The sequence below is a fragment of the Rhodnius prolixus genome, unplaced genomic scaffold (genome assembly GCF_049639745.1).
Source record: "Rhodnius prolixus isolate KJV_2025 unplaced genomic scaffold, Rpr scaffold_1, whole genome shotgun sequence".
Classification (NCBI taxonomy): domain Eukaryota; kingdom Metazoa; phylum Arthropoda; class Insecta; order Hemiptera; family Reduviidae; genus Rhodnius; species Rhodnius prolixus.
This window is the reverse complement of record NW_027411581.1, coordinates 10,423,321-10,449,078: the sequence shown is the minus strand read 5'-3', so window position 1 is coordinate 10,449,078 and position 25,758 is coordinate 10,423,321. Positions and strand designations below refer to the sequence as shown.

The window sequence follows — 25,758 nt, the reverse complement described above, 5'->3', positions numbered from 1 at the left end:
AGCATGAATTTCGTCTAATGGTTTCATTCACATCAAATTTCCTTCCAAGCTGGGGCTCTGAAATAATAAAAGCCATAAAACAAAATAATTGTTTTAATTTACTTAAATTAGATTACAAATTTTCATAAAACGGCATTTAACACTAATAATTATATGAAATAGCGTCAACTCTTTCATATATCACATTTAACAAACGTTCCACAATGGCACTTTCTAATTTTATTCTGATATTTTATTATTTATTATTATTATTATTATTATTATTATTTAGTTTATTTTATAATTAGGTCAGATAGAATGTTGACATTTCTATTACATCTAATACATGTGAGGGGTTCTTTATTGTGTTCTTTATTTAAGGCAAACATACAACTAGTTGAAAATATGTATGTATATAAAATAGGAAGTGGACGATATTTTTTTATTTTTAAAAACAAATTGCTTCATAAAATATATTTATTAAAATAATTGAAGTTTTTATTATTTTTTAATTAGTTATAATACATTTTCACCAAGAATTTGTATACATTGTATGTATACTTATAATATACTGGCTTAATGTATAAAAAACATTTTTCTCTCAACACCTATTAGTTACCAATTAATTTGTTTTCAATATTTAAAAGTGAAAACATTTTTTAAGTAAACGAAACTTATTTTTCTTTCTTAGCATGTGATGATAATTTTTTAATTAGGAAACAAGCTTTACAGTAATAATTACCGCAGTACAAATACACAAAGAAAAATTATAAAAATTTGTTATTTCAATTCAAAAATAAAAATTATGGTAATTAGTTTAAAATATATACATTTTTTGAAATGATTTCTGTATATCTACATTTATTGTTTTTAAAAAGAAATGCACCATTTTTTGAGAAAGAGTAAAACAGTAGAGAATTTTAAGAGAACCCTTGGGAAGGGTTTTTGTTCTCCAACGAATCCTACAAAAACAATTTCAAGCGATCTTTGATGAAAACATGTTTTTTGTCAATAATTTTTAGAGAAACAGGATATTACTGTTAGCTGCACCACATCCTGAACTATTACAAGTTCTCTTATGTTCTGCGTTAAATTGATGACAATTACCGCACAATCCTAACTTAGTCAGACTGTTTTCAGTTTTAACTCATTTAGAAAGTCAATTATTTTTTAAACGTTAGAAATTTACATAAAAAGTAGGGGAAGACAATAAAAGCACCAAACAATTTGCTTTGCTTACGTTCCATTTAATGCAATTAATATTACTTTCATTATTGGATAGTACTTGATATAAAACAAAAAACACGAAACAAATATTTTAATTGACAAAATACGAAATACAAAATTAGAAAAAACTGCATGAAATGAAGAATAATAAAATGCACTTTTAAAAAATAATAGTGTGTATGAACTAAATAATAACAGAAATTTTCTCTCTTATTCCAAAAATCTCAACTTTTACGTTTCAGTCCTACCAGAATAATATTTTTAAAAAAATTAAAATTTATGAAATTGAAGAAGCGGTTTTATGAAAATCTATGTCCAACGTTAATATTTTTAAATACAGTACATGTACAAAGAATAGTGCGTTATACTAAACTATGCTTTCAGGAAAAAACAACAGAACAGCCTCGCTATTTTTAACATATACCTTTTCAATTGAAAAGGAAATAATCGAAGAAGAATAGTCACTTCAAAAAAAAAAAAAAAAATTAATTAATTTCAACGTGACTGACCTAATAAAAACATGAGAGAGGGGCTGGAAATAATGCAGAAATAATTACAATTTATGAAGAGATAAAAAAAAACTACTAAGCCATGAGTTTTTCTAATAAAAGTAATATATTCATATTCTAACTTAATGAAAATTATCACAATTGTATTTAAAGCAAAATTAATAAAAGTTAAGATTTCCTTTATATATAACTTATTCGCACATAAAAAAACTAAAAGCATAAATTTATTTTTGAACATTTTGGAAAGGAAAAAATTGGAAAAGACATTCAAAGATACACGTTTCTTACTAAAGGGAGCCTTCAACTCTTGAATTTCAAAAATAATGTAATAATAACTACAATTTAATATGGTAGTTAGACAAATTACGTTTAACTGTGTCCACTTGTAAAGACAACTTTTTCACTTCATTTAGGAGAAATAATGCAGTCACAACATTCATTTCTCGTCAAATCTGAAGTTGCGATAAAACATTTTTACAATGGAAAATATATTGTAAGAACACAAATCTTAAAAGTAACAAAAATACTAATAATGTTAATAATAAATTTCTTGATAATAATTAACTCATCTAATGCACATATTTAGCAATATTCTAATACGTGTTTGATTAATGAACTGAAAAAAAAGCCTTCACTGAATGTATCCTAACTTTTTCTTTTAAACTAAGATGAAAAATTTTACCCAGAATAATTTATTATTATTATTATTTTATGAATATATAATACTGTTTAAATTATTTTTAATCATTTCACTATCCCTTACATAATTTTTCTGCTTATTGAGCTATAAATTAGATCTACATTTGGGTAACAATAATTTAGTTAACATTACTACCATTTTTTAATGAACATACTTTTATTAAATATTATAAAAATTAATAATTCAAACACTTATCACCAAGGCACAACCCATCAAGGGTAAAAGGTAATAATTACACTGATACAATGAAATATACAATTATCCAAGGTTCACGTACAAAAACATTTTTGTAAAAAAAAATCAGGTCATCCTAAGAAGTAACTTATCTGAAATAATAATTTAGTTTTAATTCTAATTGAAAGTTGTATCAATCGCTCAAGTAGTTTTTGGGGCCTTTGTGCTACGTTAATAAATCCTCAGTTTTTACGTTGAATGAGATATTTCATTAGGGTTTAAAACCTTCTCAAATAGAGTAAAGTAAAGTAATTGCCTATTTTTTCAGGCGGGCTTCACGTCCAACTACCAAATTAGGTGTCGTGGACGGAGGCGACTAGCAAACATACTTTACTGTAAATTTCTTTTATTAACCATTAAATAAAATCCAAGGCCTAAAGACCGGGAATCGAACCTAGTGCCACAATACATATTAGCTTTACAGGACTCGCCTCTAAGCGCTCGGCTACCGTGGTGCCTCCTTCTCAAATGGAATGGAACATCACAAAACAGTTATTAATCCTTCAGGAGGAATCGAACCCTGCTCTATCCAAAGATGGGAAATGGGAACTCTGAGGCAAACATGATTTAGGAGTTCAAATTATTATATTTGCACTGATTCCTGAATTGTAAATTATTCTAATGACCTTAATACGGATTTTTCTCTCTTTTTAGGTTAAAATTGAGCATCAAGTATTCTTTTTTTTTTTTACTTTATTATTAATTAAAAACACTTTTTGAGTCCAATAACTCCACTCTTACAAGTTCTTTACGCGCTATTTATGTAGGACCATAATGGAGGTTTCCTTTCTTAAAAGAACTGAGAATGGAAAACTCTTCCTACTAAAGCACTTCCTGACTCTGTAATAAATGATTGTATGTATGATCTTACTGGCAGAATTAAATAAAGCATGTCCAACGGTAAGAGCGAAAACATGGCGAGCTAATGCCTTCATTAAATCTCCACTGCTCTGGGCATAGAAGAATCATCAAAGTTATAGGCTCTCCTAATCCTTCAGATGGGGAAAATGTGTGCTGGATTCGTTCTACTATTGCGTAAAATCAAGTAAACAATATACTGAATACTATATGTTGAATAAACTGTATTTACCGCAAGTTATAAGAGACGACAGACGAGATTACTATCCGCCAGGAATTTGTCCCGTCTTTACCGTTTCCGGTGATTCATCCATTACTATATTCAACATAGCAAAGGTGAGCTAAACGTTTTTCAAAATTAAGGGAGTTAAACCATACGTTAAAGGTTTCCAATCTTAAGAGTCTCGTAAGGAAACCACCTGCGAAGTGAAAGTAGGTAGTTGGAGTATTTAGTACAAAAAGAATCTGACAGCTATAAGGTGGCGACATTTAGAATTAACCAATTTGCACGATTTAGTCTGATTAATAGTGATCATATGGTCAATATCGAATGGACTTGTTTTACAATATAATCACAAACAGTAAGAGCGAGCAATTATTGATATTAGTAATGAGCAGATTTCGAATGGATTAGCTGATTTAAATACAAGGAAAATGATTGAGAAAGAATATGGTGTGACCACCGAACTGTGATTTCCAAATTGTTTTGTTTTTTTAAAAAACTTTTTGGCGTAGAATCTGACATGCATTTATCGAAGAGCCTCTAATCTCAGAGATTTCTATATATAATACACGGTATACTGAAACTTTCAAGGCTTTTAACGAACAAAATAGTTAAACTTGATAAATAGAAATGTTAGATTAGCAATTTTCCTTAGAAATTCGATACTATCATAATTAACTAGAATAAGGATGACCTGATGCAATGGTAAGATCTTTTTTGATTTATTTTAATTAAAATAAATTCTAGAATTTAACATTATTAATATTTTTAAATATATATCCTCCTTAATTTTTTTTTTTTATATTTATTAGTATTTTTTTCCCAACATTATTATAAACCTAACATCTTTTGATTTTAATTATTTTTTTAAAATAAGTTAGTTTATGTAAAAGATTTAATTATCTTCATACGGGCGTTTCATGATCTGCTTCTTCTATTCGTCCTAATCTCCAAGCATTCGCATCGGCTACTACAAAAGTACAAAAGTATTAATAATGAAAAAATATTTGTATACATAGGAACATAATTTTACCACTAAATTCAACACAATTTCTATTTTTAACAGTAGTTTAAAATAATCCAGTTAGTTCTACAAAAAAGATGTGTTTTAAAAACTTAATCATATAAGTGGTACCCTTATCATTATAAATTCATAAAAATTTAAAAATCATATAAATTTACTGAGAGAAATTATTACAATACTATGAAAGTTTACTGTGAATAAGATTTATATATGTGGAGAAACAAAAAAAGTCATAAAGAGACATCTAATTCAAAACCCGAGGTGAACATGGTGCACAGAAAATACCTTGAGAAGAAAGCCTTGAAATTTTTTTTTTTTTTTTAATGCTTTTTCATTAACAATTTTTTAAAATCCTCCTAATTTACAGGTTTAAGCGATTTGTATCTTGAAACCCGGTCTGTTATAAAATACGAGAGAGAAAATAATTTATCTCTAAATATTAATTTAGAAAAAGGATTCCTACAAGAAATCCAGGATCAGGAAATATCCACAAGAGCTTTTAGGAACATACTACGGAAAATTCCAGTTGTGGAGTTTATTGGGTTAGTAACAGCATTCAACCTCTCACTACAGGCAGCTTCGGTTTAGCCCTGACAGATTACCAAAAAGGTCGCCTTGACGAATACACTTCTTATTATAACATCCAGACTTCCTTCGGAAAAACCAGGAAAGGAGAGACCCAGATCTTGAAGAACAAACTATATATGTATACCTCTTAATAGAAGGCAGGTGAGGCCTATTGTTTTAGAAAAACAATCATACAGATCTTACTCACCATAAAGTTGTTGATAATAAAGCCGAATTATTTAGGGAAGGGATTAGCTATGAGGTTAGCATACTGGACTCCCACGCGGAGGTCCCGGGTTCGAATCCAGCAGCTGACCCTTAGATTTTCTCTTCCTAGGAGCTTCTTACAGCTCACTGTCCGGTGATGGACAGTGTTGTCTGTAACGAGAGAACACTGTCCGGAGGCCGGCAGTGCACTGGAAAAAGCTCTGGGCGCCAATAACCTCAAATATTGACGTGCACCTAAGTTCCGACTCTTTCTTAAACACTTTCTTACAATCATAAGGGAGATGAGACGTAAATAAAGAGAACTTATTTAGCTTGATAAGAGGATGATGCAGCGTAATCAAAGAGGCACAGCAACGTTTTCCTCAAATGTATACTTATATATAATAACTTAAGAGATGCAAGGAGATTTATTACTTTTTTCGAGGAGAGTAATCGTAAATCAGAAAATCAGGGTTTAATGGGAGAAAACAAAAATTAGCATTACAGTTATCTTACCACCCTTTGAATTAATTATAGAACACTATAGTAGAGATATTTTTTCATTTTTCATACTTCAAAAATTCCTAAGAGGCTTTCCCATATAAAAATATATATTGTTACAATAACAGAATATTAAAGATGGGATTTGTTATGCGGTTAGCGTATTGGGTTCCCGTGAAGAGGACCCGGATTCGAATCCAGCTGCTGGCCCTTAGATTTTCTCTTCCTAGGAGCTTCTTACAGTTCACTGTCCGGTGATGGACAGTACTGTCTGTAACGAGAGAGCACTAGTCAGAGGCCGACAGTGCACTGAAATAAGCTTCGGGCACCCAATAACCTCAGATGTAAAAGTAAAGTAAAGTAATCGTCTATTTTTTCAGGCGGGGCTTAACGTTCAACTACCAATTAGGTGTCGTGGTCGGAGGCGACTAGCAAACATACTTTACTGTAAATTTCTTTTATTAACCATTAAATAAAATCCAAGGCCTAAGACCGGGAATCGAACCCAGCTTTGAACCCGGGAACATAATAGCTTTGCAGGTCTCGCCTCTAACCGCTCGGCTACCGTGGCGCCTTAAATCATTAAAAATCAAAAAAACAAAAAATATTTTTAAAAAAACGCACCACAGCCTGACAGAAATAAATGAAGCTTACTAAAGTTAAATGAAAATAATATTTTAACAAAATAAAATAATAGAATGAATCGCAATTTAACTGAGAATTGGGATTAGAGTAAATGATCCATTAGTTTCTGATTTATTTAACCAAATTTTCAGACTTGGTTCATCAAGCTCAGCAAGTTATAACTAAAAAAACTTGTTAAGCAAAAAAGAAAAGACAACTTTGAACCATTGTAAGATTTACAACCTGCAAGGGTTGATAACAGTTGATAGGCAGCAGTCAGATGTGAGGCATGCAATTAGTAAAATTTAGCTAATGTCTACATTATTTGAATCATGCTTAAGGGGAAAAAATCAGCCATCCATAATTGTACAAACGTTTATCTAATTACTAAAGAATTTACCTCATATGGACTTTGATCTTCGGAGTAAGTATTATATGCTAAAATTGATATATTAAATTACTGTCAAAATTAGTTATGTAATTGCTATTCATTTATTTATTAGCAGACTATCTTTTTCTCCAATGGCTTTCTGGCTGCATATCCTTTATGGCTAATGGAATAAATATTTTTAACAATTTACGAAAATTACATTTCAAATTTAATCAATTAAAGTGCCTGAACAATATTTTAAATAGAAATAAAAAGTTATAGATGATATTTATTTTATTTTTTGTTTTTTACAAAACTTTGAAGTAGCATGGTAAATAATTAACACGAAAAACTAAAACTAAACGATTCAATTAAAAATGTTGCAATTAGATGCGTTATACCTGTATTCTATGTACAATTTTAAAATACAAGTTAGAGCTAGATATCCTAAATATATACACAGTTACGATAATTTTCTTATTTTTATAGAACATTAATTCTTAAAGTTTTTGTTTAGATGTTTATGTTTTATTTTAAATCTGATTTAGCACTAGATTTGCATATATATCTATGGTTCTTGTAATTTCGAATTAAATCAAACACAATTTTTCTTCAGCAAGAAGACCGAAGAGCGTTACACAAAGACCCTGGCACTGAAGAGGCAAAATTAAAATTATATTCCGCAAATTTAACTTGAAATTAGATAAAATCCACAGATTTTTATTTAAAAATATATTAACTATATAAGGTGAAATTGTTATTATTATTATTGTTTACTCAGGTTTCAGCAATTCTCTTCTTCCCATCTCTGAGAGATAAGCAATAAGCGAGAAAGAAAAATACTCCCATGAAATGCTCTTCGGCAACCATAAAGAAAATAAAATTTCATTAGCTGAACGCTTTCTCCAATCTTCATCATATTTATAAAATATAAAGTAACGAACGAGGCTTAGTCTATTAAACAAATTGCGAATAAATTCACAAGCAGGTAATAACACCCGGTAAAAATCAGACCTGTACAATTCATTCGAATATCTACTCAGTGATTGCTTACATTATAAACTATCAGTCCTAATAATTTTTGTTTATTTATTCACATCTTAAAGACCGAGTTTTCTAATCAACCTTAGAGAAGAGTAATTTTGAATGAATTACTTCTTACCCTTGTTGCAACCGTGAATATTTTCAATTTTTATTTTTCACTTGAAACACAATTTTATAGATCCCGTATGCTCCCGGAAACTGAAAATCATCGATTTTAGGAAGAGATAAAACATTAGGGGATGAACATTATAAAGTTTAGTCCATGAAATAAAGATTTAACAAAACAAAACAAAAAAAAAAAAAAAAACAGACCCGAAAATACCTTAACATTTACAACAAAAATGAGAGAAATATTCCCTAATTGATATACTTTGGTTTATCAGGAAACGCCATTAAAAAAACAAATACGATTAAAATTCAGTAGGTTATAATTGATTAATTTATTATTCTTGAATATTGGCTGTAATAATAGAATAACATCTTACCTCCACACGGATTGCTACCAGTTTATTTTATTAATGCCCCAATTTTATTAATTTATAGAGCACAAGACAGAAGGAGCGAAGATAGTGGAATGAATGATTAATGTAGGCTTACCTTTCTATTGCCTCCTGTAGAAGCCAGAATTAATGATGCCGACACATGACGAAAGAGTTCCACTGTTCAACAAAGGCTCTCGTTCTTCATATTCTACACATATTTCATAAAGTAGGGCAGCATGCTACCTCTAAACAACTACTACTTTACTTAAACAAAAATTATCTCTTTGAAAAGAACAATAAAATATTAAAGGAATGATTTTAATAAAATCTTAAGCAAATGATTATAAAATGAAAAATATTCAAAAAAACATTGGCTGATAGAAACAGTGGTAGGCCAAACTAAGAAGAAACAGTATGTTATTCAGCGATGGCATACATTGTCAGTCATCAATTTACAGTGGCTATCAGTTAAAGAATACACCCTAACTCTCCAACTAGTTTTACACTGAGCTGACATGAAATTAATACAAAATAAGTCAATTTATAGCTAGGTTTTTGATACCAATCACTAAATTTTAATCATTTATTTGCGAAAAGAGATTAAAGAAAGATTGATTTTTGGATATAAAAATATGTTTTTATTTAAACAAATTCCAAGTGGTAAATCAAGCAAGGCTATGTGGTAACGGACTGCTAAACTACAGTGAAAAAAGTACAGCTGAATTTAATCACTAATACAGAAAAAAAAAATGCACCATTCGGTTGGATTTTAGGCCGAACTGTTTGTTTTCTGATATATTGGATAATTTTTATTGATCTAAATTGCCCAACACTATTTTTCACAAACTAAAATGTAAGAAGACCCTCTTTATCAGTTTTCTGACATCACAAATTTATTTAACTGAATGAAAAAAGACTGAACACGAAATTCAAGGCAATAACAATTTGCTTATTGTACACATTTTTGGAGAGAAAGATTAAGAAAAGGCAAGTTTCATTTTTTATGTGAGAACATTCATTCTCTAGTTCAAGATTTTTTTTTCTTAAACAACTTTTCATTAGTACAGTCAAGAAGCAAAAGGAGAAATTTCAACAAGAGAGTCTAGCCTAATTTAATCGAACCAGAATAAATAATTTACTGGTGTTATAACGTTCGATAAAAGCTCTCTAAGAGTTTTATTTATTCGTTTCATTTAAAAAATAATAATTATTATAATTCAAATAATAAAAATGAAATTTTCATTTAATCACATAAAATAAAGTTCTTACGGCAAATCATTGTGTACGAGGCTTGAAGGTAAAACTAGATTTTAAAGGGTAAACAATAAAACAAAAGAACATAAATCCATACTTTGAGAACTTTCAGATATATCCTGTTCAGTCAAATTTGAGTTTCTGAGTGGATAAATTTGGATTCCTTGAAGCAGAGAATGTTCACAATATAAGTAATATAAAGTAATACCAATTTTTTTTTAGGCGGGCTGTACGACCAACTTTCAAATTAGATGACGTAAACGGAGGCTTAGCAAATGCTTTCTTAAAAGAAAATTGGAAAGACAATTGAGTTTGACTTAGTTCCGTTTATCACTCGCATACTTTCATTCCAAACTGGACTCAATAGTTTGAGCAAGCAAAAATGTTATAAATGATTTGAAGAGGAAAAAGACTTTTATACTAACATCCATAAAACTAAGCAAAAAGTATTCATTGCGACGAAGAAGCACCAAAATACTACACGCCCGGTCTTAACAATTTTGCATAATATAACCCTCTGTCTAAGAAGGCCAAGTAGGGCTATAGCTTTGAAACGAGTATAACACCGGTAAGCCGCCTATTAGAAAAGCAAACTGTGGATATTTTCAAAATTCTATAAAGAATATTGAGCTGGAAACCACTTCTACTCGGCCTCTTGGAAATCATCCGAAAGTGAGCAACATTTAAATTCAAGTTGAAATTCCTCCACATCGTAGGCCATGTAATTAAACAATATCTATCTAATAATGTAGTAAACCCTTGTTTAACCCAATCATCCAATCTAAATTGTAATAAGTAATATTGTAGAACCTTAATAATGGATATCCTTTAGAATTTGAGAGACAAAGGTCTTGTAAACAATGAGTAGATTTGAACGAAACGTTGATTTTTTTTTATAGTTTACTTAGTTTTAAGAATTAATCCAGCCTTTATTTTTTTATTATAAAGCGGCTTATAGTTTATGAGATAATATACATCCTTTTCGTTTACAAGGATTTGGGGTGCGATCTAATAATTATTCTGGGGCATAGATCATTCGCTACCAGAAGTGGTGTCAAAAAAGGCTGTAAGATTGCCCCAACATAATTTACTGAAAGTTATAGACTTTTCCACGCCTATATTGAAGCTTCATTTTAATATCTAAGAAAAAGTTATTAATGACTTTAGCAATGAGATTTCGGTCGAAGAGTAAGTGTAGTTTTATCACTTGATATTGTAAACAATTTAACACAAAATGCCATTTATAATCTAAATTGTGTTTTTTAGACATTGTTAATGCTTTAAAATAAAAAGATGGCTTTCACGCGCCAAAGCTTTGGCTCCTGCTAACAATCTAGATTAAATTGAAACTTACTTATGTCGAATATTATCGTGTAATAATTACAGCATATACAATAATTACAATACAACTAGAAAAGGAGGATTGAAAAAAGAAAAAACTTACTAAGAAAGCATTTAAGTAAAGTTTGTTCTTTTTATGTACAAATATAAGCATGTAATGGAGTTTCAAGCCGAATGCAATGGAACAATAATTGAATACAGTGCTAAATATGCAGGAAACATTCAATGCGCGCAAAAGGAAAAAGGGAAATGACAATGTTAAGGAATGATACTTTTGTTTAATAATAATAATAATAATAATAACAAACCCTAAGTTTACAATATTTGTATAGCGCTAACAGATGCAATTATTATTATTATTCTAATTAAGATGTGTGATCATAAGTTTTTGAACAATTTTGCCGAACATATAAACTATTTAAAATGTATTAAATAAAAAAGCCTTTTCTATAGAATGTTTACAAGACAAGTCAATAGCAGTGTGGGCTTCTTTGTATATTTACATTTCAACTACAAACATATTTTTTTTAGTATATTTCTAAAAAGTCAACGACGTGTTTTTAGAAATAAAAACCAAAACTGTATTCATAAAAATACTATATAACATGCACTGGAACATGATTACCTGCTACTCAGTTTTAAAAATTATTTCATCCTACTGATGCATTCATATTGTTATTACTGTCAGAATATACTAAAGTAAAGTCCAAAACCGGTCAGGGACTCGATGAATTTACTTGCTACAACGAATAAAATAATTTTATTTTTTTAACGATATTTAACTTTAGCCGTCGAATGATAAGTTTTAGAGTACATGATAGAGTAGAATGGTCCAGGAAGAGATCCCTTATAAGCTTCTACAGGAAGTCCCTGACCGCTAAAGGAGAGTTGGGAGACCTAAACTGAGATGCTTTGACAATGTGACGCAGGATGCCAGGCAGCTATTGCGTACTAGAAACTGGATGGCGGCTGTGGTGTAAGATCGAGGAGGCCAGGACCCAACTAAATAGGTTGTAGTGCCATTGAGAGGGAGACAAGATCTCATTCAGCTTCTTCAAGATTTTTATCTTGAGAGATCTGCCATTAAAATTAAACATTTCGCATTTATTAAACTAATTCCTTTCGTAGAGTTACGGGTTTATAGAATTAGAGCCTAAATAAAGAACTGATCAATGATTAAAAAATTGTGCTAAACAAAAAACGGCCTTAGAAACTGTTAAATCATAAAAAGAATAAGTGAGGCCAGGCATGATATTCAATCCTGAAGAGAGACATCTGCTGCTTGGGGTCTTTTAAAGCAGAATAGGAGATAGTCGTCTTCTGACTCATGAAAAAACAAAAGAGGGATGACCACGACTAAAATGGGAGGGTGATTCTGGAGTGCTAAAGAACAAGGAGCTTAAACACTCTAAGAATAAGAGATCGAGAAAGAGGTAACTCTAATCCCTACCAAGGTAAAACTCCAGGGGGGAGGAGAGCAATGGCCTTCAAATTGAATTGGAAACAGAAAATTGGTAAATTGAATTTGAGTCGATGATTTACTTTACAAGGCCTCAAAAAGCAAAATACTGACAATGATGAAAAATCAGTTGGTTTTTTCTTCTTGATCTCACTTTAAAAACCTCTTTTAAAAGGCTGAACTTTTTGTTGCAAATTTGATTATTTTATTTTATTTTTAATACGTTATATATAAAAATGGAATATTATTTTTTAAATTTATTTATAAAAATAGCTTATGCCAAAATAATTTAGTATATATATGTAGTTACTGAGTGGGAAAAATTATATACTTTAAATGAACAGATTAAATAGTTCAATCACTGCGAAATGTTACTAATTTTTAGTGACTAGACGTACACACTTTGAAAAGTCATCTGACAGTCAGCGTTTAAAAATTATTTTTTAAAAAAAGAAAAGTAATTCCCCTTTTTTCTTATCATATTTAACATCCAACTGCTATATTTCAAAAGTTGTCTCTAATTAACACATGTAGTTCACCTTTAATGACAAACAATTATTTTTCTATACAATATTAACAATGGAATTTGACGATTCTCTTTAAATCGATTCTTTTATATACTTAAACTTAAGAACTTCAGATTTTACGAATTAAAATAATTTACGATTGCTATGAATTTACAAAAGTTTAAACTGTACAGAAGTATCACCTTGTAGTTGTCTATTGATAAGTGCTGTAATGCCCGGTCCATCGCCTGTCTTTTTAACAATCAGTAACTGCTTGTCACCTGCATCTCCATCAAACTCTGAACTTAAATGCCCATTCAAGTTATTTGTTGTTGTCATTGTTTCACTTACCTAAACATTCGAAAAATTAAATAAAAAAAGAAATTTAATATTCAAATAAATTTTCAAATTTTATTTTGTGTATTAAAAGCAAAAATAATACACAGTTTTTGGCAATTACCTATATAATTAAGCTTACCGCACGTTCCGTTTTGACTTTGACAGTCCCGGCGTTTATCATTTTCTTTCGATTATTAGATAAAAATTGATAAGTTTCAAATACAAAAAAAGGCACTAAGCCAAATTTGATAAAATTTAACTAACATGCCAACCCATTTGCACCCAATATTTCCTTCTATAACATTCCAATAATTTCCTAAAGAGAGTGTTCTAATTCGACTAGTATAGTCAGCTGAATTTCTGAACTTCTGTCACAATTTTAGATTTAGCCTTACAAGTTGGATACTGATATTTATAAATACTTTTTCATTTTAGATCTAAGCAACAAGAGAGGTAAAATATATAGATAATATAATATAAAAATACCTGAAGTAGTTTCTTTACAACATCTCTACCAAGTATATGATCAAAGACGGCTTGCAGAAATTGATCAGTAATTATAGATAATTTTAATTTATCTCTATGCCACAATAAAACTCGTGATTCTTCCATTGCAGTCACTGATACCTATAGATGAAGGGTAGAAATTTTCCAATATTAGTTTAATAATCTAAACAATTTAGTTGATTACGTCACAAACAATAAACTGCTCACCTGGAAATATTCATCAGTAGAAACACCAAACCATTCTGGCGAATCCAGAAACTGATGAGGAAATACTATGTGCAAAGCTCTCCCATTTTGGGACACAACCAACCTGAAACAATATTTTTTGTAACCAACCGTGATTTTTTTTTTCGTGAAGTTTATACTCGTAATTTCAGCACGGTAATTTAATCAGTGAAACAAATTTCAAGTATGAAGTATAATTAAATCATATAATTCTGAAAAGGTGTGAGGAAAACTTAATGGTAAATGAAATTAATCCTGTTTTTCTTTGTTCTGTGAACCTACACACATTACTTAACTCAGAGTTACTATTATTTTAAGGTGAAATACTTCAAGTTAAAATGTCTAAAAATTACAAAATAAATACACCTTTGAATTTAAACAATGAGGCTCATTTATATGTGTACATTAGACTCAAAATTGAAAAAAATAAAATATAAAGTTTTTCATTAAGACATAAGATTTGGATACACATCCATATATCAGAATAAAAGTTACAACTGTTTTATCAGTGTTTTCTTCGCTGTCATGTGTTAATTCTTACAATTTTAAAACTTTTCCCATCAATTTAAACATTATTAGAAAAGAACTGAATTTAGAAGACTTTGATAGCTGTGAACATTATTTTTCCCAAAATTAGACTTTTACTGTAATTAGACAGCAATAAGAATAATTTGTTTTCACAATTTGTTAAGGTTATTTACGAAAGATAATTTAGAAGATAATTTATTCAGCATTTTTAACGAACTGATTTATTGCTTTCTAAACATAGATAATTAAATCAAATAAAGAAGGTTTGAAGAATTCTCCATGGAACGCTGACTGATTATTTCTATTTTTTTCTTAAATACTTTTACATAATTATGTTAATCTACTTTTCTTTATTTAAGACCAAGTAGATCTCTATGTTTTTCTTTGGATAATTTTCTTGTACAGACATTCATTATGTAACAATTGCTGCTAAAATTTCACTTACTTCAAGTGTAAAAAAAAAGAATAAAAAAAAAATATTTTTTAGAAGTTTCTATCTACTTCATTCCAAAACTAGTAACACCATCCACTAACTAATTTGTCTAGTTTTTAAAATTTAATAGAAAAATCATGCATTTCTAAGTGAAAGCGAACTAAAAATGCCTATTTTCACTTGTAATCAACATTTTCCTTGAATAAATAAAGCACTACTTCTAAACATTAACTCACATATAAATTATTATGGGATTAAAGAAAATAAATATGATTTATTCTAGTTTAGGCCAATTCTATCTTATCAAAATACAGAACTACTAACTGTCTGCTAATTTAAAAATACTGGCATTTCTCCCCCAAGATAAAAAGATTTAATTTATTTTTTATTTTTTGTCTTTGGATGATTTTATACTTACTTCCCAGAAAGTACGAGAGATAGACTATCAACCTTAGTGACTTTCTCTTGAGCGTAAACTTCCTGGTATTTAAGTTGTCGTATCATCTTCATGCAAGAAAGTACTTTCTTGAATTGTGACCTTGTCACTTTTAAAGGCCTGAATACTGCATCGTATACCTGGATGACACATAGGGGACATGTATTTTTAATTTTCACAGGTCGATTTCCGTTAATAAAAAAAAAATAATAATAATGACTCCTTTATTCGTTAATTTATTGTTAAAAAAAGAAGAAAAGAAGTCAATTATTTCTTTAATGAGAACAGCCTTGAATTAAGTTATTTCCTTTCCTACGTAAGAGTTAAAAATAAGATTCTATAAAAACATGTTAGCGCATCTTTCTAATAAAGCAAAAAAGTTTTCTACATAAAATAATTTTTAAATTACCGTTCACTCTTCATATCCTTTCTCAAACTCATTCTTGGATGAAGAAAAATCATCAATTTCTTTCGCCTAAAGCTTAAAATGGCCTAGACTTGATTAGTGTTTTTTGTTTCTTTTTTTTAAATAACCTATCTCTTAATAACTTTAGAATTTTTTTAAAAAAATAAACTACTTTTGGTCAAGGATAGAAAGAGAAAAGCCAAAGCGAAATTTGCTTTCTTTACTTGTTTCACTGGAAGAAGATAAATGTGGAAATATGTATGTTCGGTGAATACTGTTCGTGATTCAGAATTAGATTACGTATATCACTGGCTCAAGCGGGGACATGTACTCACCTCTTCAACTTCCTTAGAGAATTTTACGGGTCTTAATCTGTAGAAAAGAATGCAAATGTGAACCAAGTTGATGACAACAAAGCAGGCATTCCAAAGTAAGGCGTCAAATGAGCAGAGAATGGTAGCGCCCCAAAGAGCAGTAAAAGCACATCCAACAAGTAGAGTACATCGTAAATAGAGCAGGCCATGCAGTCCATTTGGCGCAATGTATGACAGGAAGTAGAACATGTTTGCCAGCTGGAAATAAACATGGTTGAGTTGTGCCCACGCACCACAGTGAGGTACTCCGAACACTGTGGCAACGAATGATAGATTGTAGTATGAAGGGGGCCATCCTGGTGCCACTGGTGGCACAGCTGAAACCACCATCTCATCCGAAGACATCACCTATCGAGTGGTTCAGCTCCGCATCCACGTATTCTTTTCCTTGCAACCTCCATCCTGCCACAACTCGGTGCTATACTGCAAAAAAATATACACATAAATTAAAGTTAACTACAAATATAAACTTAGGGAAGTCAAATTTTATTTTTGGGAAAAGGTATTAAACAATATATCGTCATAAAAACTTCAAAACTTGAAATCTCCAGAGAATTAAAAAAAACTTCTTAACTCAACAAGCAAGAATCTTGTTAATTCTTATTATATATATTTTTTCAAAAGAATTATTGAATATTTCCCTCTACAACAGAGATGTAGAGGGAAACTCACAATAATATTTATTTTGGTTTATTAAAAAAACAACTTTTGTTTATTTTATTATTTTCTTTCTTCACACTTAGAATAAATAATTTGTGGTATCAGTGAATTCACCGTGAAATAAATAAAACAATTGTAAATAATACCTTTTTTTTTTAATAAAGAACTAAGTCTCAAGTGGTAAATATTGTAAATAAGTCTCAAGTAAGGCGAAAATTGCTCTGCAGGTGTCGTGACAAAGGGTAATTCGAATATTTAAATGCAGTAGAAATAACTGCCGCAAAAGCCTTTTTAATTTTTCTTTATTTAAAATGAAAACCTGATTTATAGACTCTTGACATAAATTATCATGTTGTAACAGATGTTAAAAAATGGAAGATAAATTTGTTACAAGCGATTTTATGAATTTTAAGATGAATTTCTGTTGAGGATGAGGTTAATTTTTGAGGGATTCGAGTTTTGCTTAACAATGCTCTTGGATTCGACTTATTAGAGCTGATGATACGCTTTCCTGGTCTGGTGTTAAGGTATAATTTTTCCAACCAGATAAGATTTGTTAAAAGTGGTATGTCCCTTATCGTTGAGAGGTACAACACATGTTTCGCACCAATTGCTGATTTTTGTTGAAGAAATGAGATCTCTCTCAGTTCAGTGAGCTTCACTTTAAACTAAAGTTAAGAGATAATAAAGTCAAAATGGCCCTACGATTGAAAACAACCCCAGTTTGAGATTGAGAATGGCATATTTGAACTAAATTTACATAATTTTCTTGTTTTAGTGAACGCCTTAACCAATTAGATTTAAATTCTTTCCTTGCAAACTTAAGAACATCAATATTTATTAAAACAAGAGGCATCAGCGTTTGCAAGACAAGGAATTTCCATGATTTTGTTCACATATGAAACAACACTGTACTTTGACTTTCTACTCTATAAAGATTTTCGCAGGAATAGAATTTTAATTATAACATATGTAGCCCTAATTAAGTCAAAGCCGACATATTAGCAGAAAGTGCTGACGGGACAGTTAGAGATTTTTGTTAAGAAATCAGATACAGGGCGTTGTTTGCCTTACTTCATATTTTGAGAATTCCCTGAGGTAAGATCTATCACCAACTTCAAATTTAATGGGTAGAAAGCTTCGAAACTTCTTGTCTTGATTCTTCGAAAAAAAATTGATACCAGAATTCTTAATTCATTTCAGAAATCATAAGCTTCTCTTTAAAACCTTAAATAAAATACTTCCTACTGAAAAATCAGATCCAGTTTTTTTTTCTTTTTCACTTTTCTTTTACGACCGGTATGGGTATGGCATTACTCAGTTTTTAAAAACAAGTTTTGATTTGGGCAGATTAATCTTTAAGATCCATATTTCTCAATACGAATCACTTTATGAATCATACCCTGGAGAACTTTAGGGTCAATGCTCAGCTACTACGCCATCAGCGTATAACAGCGAATTGTCTATCCATATTTATCCCTCCTCTAATAAAATTTTGCTGATAATTTAAAATCTGCCTCATATCAGCGGAATGTGTAAAATGTATTAACCATCAATGAACTCCATTTCAGACAGATAATTTTTTTTTATTATCTGTTGCAAGATGAAGTAGACAGTTTTATGACAAGTTGTTGGAGGAAATGAAGTGCGACTATGCCAATCTAATCAAAGATAAAAAAGTGGATTTTCTTACAATTGATGTTATTTAAAAAAATGAGGAGTAGAAAACTGCAAAAAAAGTCTTTTGTTACAATGAGATATCACGTAGAAAGAAGCTTTTTGAAGAACAAACACAAAATTTTTCCATAAGTATCGGATAGAAATCATATTAAGCTACAATAAGACACTAGCTTGAATACAGCCAAAGTGACTAGACGTCTAACAATGATTAAAACTATGTTGCGGAAACTTTAATTAGAGACGTATTAGCTCTAAGCGGCCTACAAAAAAGCCAACGAGTCAAGAAAAACCAATTTAAACTGATAGCAAACAGGTGAAAGACAAAAAATTTACCAAAATCAACAACACAATGGAGGGACAAGCAAGAGCGAAGATAAACTGTTTCTGTACTAAGGAGGTAATCGACTTGTAGAATGGAAGGAATTTTTGGTAGTAGATGAGAACATTACCCCGATAGTAGCGCATCTTCGAAGCTAACCAACGGCATTGAAGGAATAAATTAAAATTGAAATATTGAAATTGGAAACACAATATGTTGCGAAGGTAAGGGAGTCAGTAAGTTAGGTAAGTTCAATGGATGGTTTTTGGCATATTTATTTGGCTTTTGATCCGTTTTCTTAATTAAAATGACACTCAGGAAATAGACTAGTCACTTCTACAGAAACAATGGCAGTTGCAATATTTTTACTGTAACTTAGTGGATGTATGTTTGGGTTTAGCTGTTAAAACCTCTAAAAGTGACCTTTTAAAAACAATTTGTTTGCAAGATGATTTAAGAAATCAATAAAATTTGAGTTGACATATTTTTACTAAATGCTTTTTTTCACAAGACGTTTAGGAACTATCTACTTCATAAGACAAAATCGAGATGCTTCAATAGTTTAGACATTTTAATAATATCACACCTGAATGTAATATACTTCATCACAATTTAAATTAAAGATATTTAATTTAGAAATTTAATAAAAGATAAGAATAGAAGCTATCCACAAAGCAAAACAATAATTCTTTCTCTTTCACTTAAATTAAAGAAACTTAAGCTGTCTAAAAAATATAAAGTGAATTCAGTAATCTCAGCATTAAGTTTTTGTGCAGAACTTTTGATCATTTTAAAAATCGTACATGTAGAACTAACAGTCTATTTCAAATGGTACAATGAAAAGGCAAAACAAAGAAGAGCAGCTTACTTAAAAATTAAAACGGTGATATATTACAGCGTACAAGTTTCTACTAAATACATATGTGAAAGCTTATTATAAAGCTTATATATCTAGTGGATATGAATAATTCTAAAAAATAAAAATACCAGAAACTACTATTGATCAACAAAGTTTGTTTAAAATTTAACCCTAGCATTCTCTCTGAAGTATTATCATCAACATTTTTCCTTCTTAAGAATAAATTTCCTTCTTTTTCCTAAATAATTAGGGCTCTTAAATGTTGAAAATAAATGTCTTTAGGCACAAAACTATACGACAGTGTAATCAATACTGAACAAATTAGCAAACACGAATAAAGTTGTTACCTTCCAGTAGAACTGGATTTTGCAACTATAAAATTATCATGTAATTTTGATAAGTTCTTTTTATGCTCGTTCCCTAAAGAGACAAATAATTAAGGTCTTTTATTAAGGAATAAACGTAGTCATATGAAGTCTAAACTCACCTATATGCTTCATTAGGAATAACCCCTCATGTCGAAGTTAAAAGTTAACCATATACCTTCAAAGAAAAATTGCAAAATAACTTAAGAAACAGTTTGAATTTAAATTATTGAAAATAGTTCTATTTACTTCGTAGACCGTACTCACACACCAATCCACATTCCACTGACACTGACATAAATCTAGAAAGTAAGGAAGGTTGCGGTTGCACAATGGAGAAGGGGCCATAGATAAGATGAAGTACGACCAATCAGCTTTCTCTGCTGCAAACTCCATATACATATATGCTTCGTACCCCGCTTAACAAAACAATCTGAATTGTGTAGTGCTACGACATTAAACCTGTATTATATTAAATTTATACTTAAAAATTGAATGCGAATAAAAGAAGATAATAACACTAACCTGTTTTACACTAGTTGAAATGTCATAATATTCGGTTATGAATCATGGGCCTTTTCTAGAGTTTGTCTAAAAAAAAAAGGTTAAGCTATCACGTAATAATAAAAATTTAGAATCTCTTAAAGAGAATAGCATTTATTACAATCATGAAATGTTTTGCAGTATTTTGTTATGATTAAATTTAAATCTGTAACACTGTCAAAGCATTAGATATTTTATGTTATTAACCCTCACATCAATTCATGTCAATTAATACTCACATAATGCACAAGTATCAAGTTAAATGCTGTCTATGAAGATGTAATTTAAATAAAAATGCGTTTGGGATAGAATTACCTGCTCACGTTTAATCTAAATACCTTCACTTATATTTTTAAACTATTCTGTTAAATAGCAGGTACTTTCCTTATTTGATGAAATTTTAATGGAACCTCACCTTTGCATTAATAGAAACCTAATATTGACAAATCATGCTGCCTGGTAGTCAGCTTCTAGTGATAATTGCTAGGCCATAGCAGAAAAAGTGGTGGCGCTTCAAATTAGTTCATATGGTGTTTTACCCCCAAGTCATACAATTTTTAAAAGGATATAAACAAATTGCTATTAAAGCAAAGCATGATAAGGAGTGTGCTTATCATAAACATCTTTTCCTTGACGGTGAATAATGATAATATCAACAAATGTTACAAGTAACGTTGAACTTAAACTTCTACTTAAACAAAAATACAGAGTGCACCCAGGTTAAACTGGCAATAATTAGGGCTGTGGTTCTTGCCCTTATTTGCACCCAAAAAAGTTTAAATACTTGAAAGTTTTTTAAAAAAAAGTATATTCGGTCTGCTAGTCGATTCTTAAGCGTTTTGGAGAAATTACAGATTTTGCATTTTATTAACTTTACACGACTTTTCCCATAAATAAATTTAAATTTAAAAGTAAAAGCTGACGCAAATTTAATTTAATTTGAATGAAATTAAATTTTACATCAGATCAGAATTATTTCTTTGACAAAAGCCAAAACATAAGAATATTTAAACTTTGTACTTTGTTCATCTGGCCCGTCGTTCCTCTAAAAGTAACAACTTAACAAACTTCTTAAAAACATTTTGATTAGTGGTTCAAAACTATGTTCCACAATTCTCTCTTTAGAGTTGGGTGAAATTGTACCTTCAAATACAAAAAAGGTGATGTGAACATGAAAGGAGTTCTAGAGTAAAGAAGTGATTATTTTTTTATTTTTGCAAAAAGTAAGAAGAAAATAAAAAATGTGATGGTAGTTAATATAAATCATAATTTAGTATCAATTAGACAAAGAAAAACAAAACGTGCAAGAATTATTTGTGAAGAATTGAAATGACAAACTAATCGCCCATTATTTCAGGCGGGGTCCGAGGTCCAATTAAAAATTATGACAAAGCGAGAACTACTCATAAAATTAATCAAATGAAATTTTTCTCAGATCCTATTTTAATTTCTTTGGAAAACATAAAGAAAGGAAAAATATATTACAAAAACTGAAGTAATCTCTTCCCCACTTTACCATTTAACTTCACACAACTTTTCGGGAAGAAAGGTGCTCTTGTTACGAGACCTTGGAAATATTGGAATAACAGCACAAAGAGCGTTTGGATTTGATGTTCATTAATTGAAGAATATTTTAAATAATTGGACAGGTTATTGTTTAAAAAAAGATCAGAGATGCTGGGGAAGGATGGGTAAAGATTCAAACTGTTCTAGCTCCTTTAATAACTGTGGGAAAAATATTCATTTAAAAGAAATTTAAGGCTCCTTCAGTAGGTCTTATTAAAATTAATGCTTTAGTTATAAAGAGTTAAAAACAAATAATGCAAATTTTAACATATGTTGATAAGTTTTTGTTATATTAGAGTATTTTGTTGGGGACAAAACAGAGAAAAAAATACAAGTTTAATAGAATTATTTTCACTTCAGCTTGTGAAAAAATGAATAACATCTAGGTACTTGTATGTAAGCATACTTTGCCATCAACTTAAAGCAGTTTCAAAATATTTGTTTTTTCTATTTTTATTAATTGCTATCACCATTTCGAACTTAGAATCAAATAAAAATAATCATTAGGTGAGGGGAATGTTTGTAGATGCGGTAGGCTCATGTTTATGAAAAGGAAATACATTTTAAGAATATTTTTCTTGTCTGCATCATAATAATGTTATTTAGAAGAATTTATATTAAACAAATTTTAGACAGAATATCTGTTAACTGGAATTCAGTAAGTGCTATTTAATTTTAAATTAGTAAAAAAATTGAAACTTCAAAAATTATAAGAAATTTCTCTTTTAAACTTTTCGAGACTTAAATAGTTTTGTTTTTGTTGTTTAGATTTTGAATACAGTTGATAGAAATGAAGGCACTTACAAAGTTTCCAGCGTAAATTTTGGAGTTTATCTTCCACATAGTCCATCTCAGGCTGCTGGATTACCCCAACCTTCCATAACTGACAAAGGGGAAAGATCGGCCAAATATTTTCCTAAAAGAGTAAGTAGTTATTTCCTATAACTTTCAAGTTTAGGAAGATGCAGTAAATATTAGTTTATTTCACTGTCCGACTGACATTTGAGCAATTATCAATTTTGTGCAAATATGCATGTAATAAAATTTTACAGTTAAGGTTGAGTAATTTGAGTTGGTTTTTGAGTAATTTCGTTTTCAAAATACTAATAATTGTAAAATTTAAGAATCATAAGGCTAATATTTTTTCGCTTTTTTGTTTTTTATATTGCTGTTATTTAGTACTTTTTCCAATTTTCGTCTTAATTTTTATGTAGAAAAGACCGTCAAAAGCTGATGTTCAAGAACAACTGACCTTATTAAAAATTATTAGAGGATATCAGATCCGGGGACATCTTGCTGCTGTTCTAGATCCTCTTAGTATTAAAAGGAAAAAACTTTTTCGACCAGAATTCCCATCCAGAATTGTTGTAAGGCAACATAGACTGGCAGTTGATAGAGAGAAATCATATCTTTTGCCTTCCACTACGTTTGTTGGTAAATATTTCATTATTTTCAAATAAAATCAATGTTTTCCAGTTTTCAACAACTACCATTAGTCGGTGTGGTACTCTAACGGCTCAAAACGGAGGAAGGGGTTTCGGAGCTAAACCAAGGTATATAAATATATATATATATATATATATATATATATATATATATATATATATATATATATATATATATATATACTTCGCTGCCGAAATTAAAATAAGGGAATAATTAATTCTAGGATCATCATTTTCTTGAACAGACAGGCGGCCTTGTAAGCCATCAAGCCATTAAGACCAATAGAGTCTATTTAAAGCTATTATGGCTCTGCTTAGAAATCCTGACGGAAATTGGTAACAAAAATAAGGTCTTTATCGTCTGGGTTCTCGGACATTCGGGGCACAGGGACAATGAGGCGGCGAAACGCTGTGTCAAAGAAGAGCTGTTGTCTGAATCCTGTTGCGGCATTGCAAAATGCATTGCAAGTGCTAGCTTTTAATAATGAGTGCATAATAACCAGTTAGGAGGGAACCATATGCCAGTGGCAGGTAAAAAAGTTTATAAGTAGCTACTTGCCTAAAATTACTTCGACATTATTCGAGCAAGGCCATTAGGATGATATTAGGTCTTTTCACTAGCCATTGTAAATTAAATAATCACATGCATTGTATGGACCTGGGGTAGAACAGCGTATGTAGGTTTTATCAGGAAGATGATGATATAGCACTGCACCTATTACGCCTCTGTGGATAAATTGGCTTATGATTCAGCTCTTTGGAGAAGAAAAATCCAAGCTGTCACACTTTGTCCAGCAGCTTCTCACCAGACTACTAAGTTTAGACATACAGATATTACTTAAGAGGGATGTTCTAATTATCAGCTGCAACAATAGGCTCTTTCTACTACACATACTCTGTAGCTGGGTTATAGTGGCGTAGACCTTTCGGCCAATCCTCTTTGTTTGTTCATGCATCCATTTTATCTGTACTTGACAAATAATCAAACTAATTCTAAAGGAGAATCTTCTTTCATTGTTTACAGGGCGTGGCCAATATAGGATGTTACTGGGAGACATTATAAAGCGCTTAAATGAAGCATATTGCAACACATTAGGTGTTGAATTTATGTACGATCAAATGCAACATACTCGCAATTGGATTAGTGAGGAAGTAGAAAGTGCAGACAGGGTCTTTTTCACGAAGGAGGAAAGAATAAATATTCTTCAAAGACTTGCCGCTGTGGAGGCTCTGGAGATACTTCTGAGAGATAAATTACCTCAGGAAATGAGATTATCTGTATGGGGTTTAGAAAGTGGAATCATAGCTGTCCAAGAACTCATTAAACGTGCGTGTTGGTTGGGTGCAGATACATTTATTATAGGTAATTAATAATATTATTTACTTTTATTTTTTGAAATCAATAAGCTAATATATCTTTTTGATATATATATATATATATATATATATTAGATATAAACTAAATATTTTAAATGTAAACTTTAAGAAATTCTGGTTGAAGCAGGTATGAGACGTACAGGGCGTTTGAGTATATTAGCAAATGTACTTCAGAAGCCTCTGAAAGAGATCTATTCGTTGATAACCCCTGTGGACAGGGGTTTGATTAAATACACACATGGAGCTTATTCAGAGATTCCACTGCCAGGAAATGATTCCGGTGTAGCCAGAGTTAGTCTTACTGCAACCAGTACCATTCCAGAAGCTTTTTTCCCATTAGTGCTTGGAAAAACCAAGGGAATACAAACGCGTGAATTTGATCAGGATTTGAGAGAACGGGTCAGTTTAAATGCTTGTTTAATATGCCCAAAAACTGTAAATTTGAGATGGATTATGTTTTAATAGAAAGAATATATGCATTATTTCAATGATAAGCATCACTGAAATTTTTAAAAATATTTTACTTAGTAATGGTCTGAAACAAGAATATTTGTTTATGTTAAGGAATTCTACTTTCAATTGTTGAA

General features: G+C 30.4%; 2 protein-coding genes and 1 long non-coding RNA gene across 15 annotated transcripts in view; 2 read left to right on the top strand and 1 right to left on the bottom strand.

Moving 5' to 3' along the window:
• Positions 1-77: 77 nt before the first annotated feature.
• Positions 78-20,908, bottom strand: LOC141446107 (popeye domain-containing protein 1-like). Of its 9 annotated transcripts, XM_074112527.1 has the most exons (10): positions 20,766-20,826; positions 20,508-20,688; positions 20,363-20,418; positions 16,319-16,780; positions 15,560-15,717; positions 14,163-14,265; positions 13,935-14,075; positions 13,313-13,460; positions 8,665-8,757; positions 78-4,700 (listed from the first exon to the last, which is right to left on the bottom strand). In XM_074112527.1, exons 4-9 carry the CDS (start codon positions 16,700-16,702, stop codon positions 8,669-8,671), a joined length of 1,023 nt encoding a protein of 340 aa, XP_073968628.1. In that variant the 5' UTR covers positions 16,703-16,780; positions 20,363-20,418; positions 20,508-20,688; positions 20,766-20,826; the 3' UTR covers positions 78-4,700; positions 8,665-8,668. The 9 variants fall into 9 exon arrangements, with proteins under 9 accessions (XP_073968628.1, XP_073968647.1, XP_073968637.1 ...); XM_074112546.1 differs by having other exon boundaries at positions 78-4,697; positions 20,363-20,688; positions 20,766-20,831; XM_074112536.1 differs by having other exon boundaries at positions 16,319-16,775; positions 20,363-20,688; positions 20,766-20,829.
• Positions 5,127-7,916, top strand: LOC141446312 (uncharacterized). Its single transcript, XR_012453637.1, has 3 exons — positions 5,127-5,483; positions 6,806-7,077; positions 7,640-7,916. It is a non-coding gene; the product is annotated as an uncharacterized lncRNA (long non-coding RNA).
• Positions 20,909-22,424: 1,516 nt separating the features above from the next.
• Positions 22,425-25,758, top strand: part of LOC141462364 (2-oxoglutarate dehydrogenase complex component E1-like) — a 14,314-nt gene continuing 10,980 nt past the window's right edge. Inside the window, exons 1-6 of one of the 5 annotated variants that reach the window (XM_074144179.1) lie at positions 22,605-22,745; positions 22,876-23,007; positions 23,118-23,273; positions 23,564-23,783; positions 24,819-25,157; positions 25,299-25,570. In XM_074144179.1, coding sequence (XP_074000280.1) covers positions 22,945-23,007; positions 23,118-23,273; positions 23,564-23,783; positions 24,819-25,157; positions 25,299-25,570 — 1,050 coding nt within the window. In that variant the 5' untranslated portion in view covers positions 22,605-22,745; positions 22,876-22,944. Of the gene's footprint in view, positions 23,008-23,117; positions 23,274-23,563; positions 23,784-24,818; positions 25,158-25,298; positions 25,571-25,758 lie in introns of all 5 variants that reach the window. The other 4 variants (XM_074144171.1, XM_074144187.1, XM_074112268.1 and 1 more) reach the window with 4 other exon arrangements.

Coding starts and splice junctions, on each gene's coding strand:
- LOC141446107 (XM_074112564.1), bottom strand. CDS start 16,702: ATGTCTTCGGATGAGATGGTGGTTTCAGCTGTGCCACCAGTGGCACCA. Junction 14,076..14,162: donor CTACTGATGAATATTTCCAG/GTGAGCAGTTTA, acceptor CTTCATCTATAG/GTATCAGTGACTGCAATGGA. Junction 8,758..13,312: donor TATCAATAGACAACTACAAG/GTGATACTTCTG, acceptor AAATATGTGTAG/AATATGAAGAACGAGAGCCT.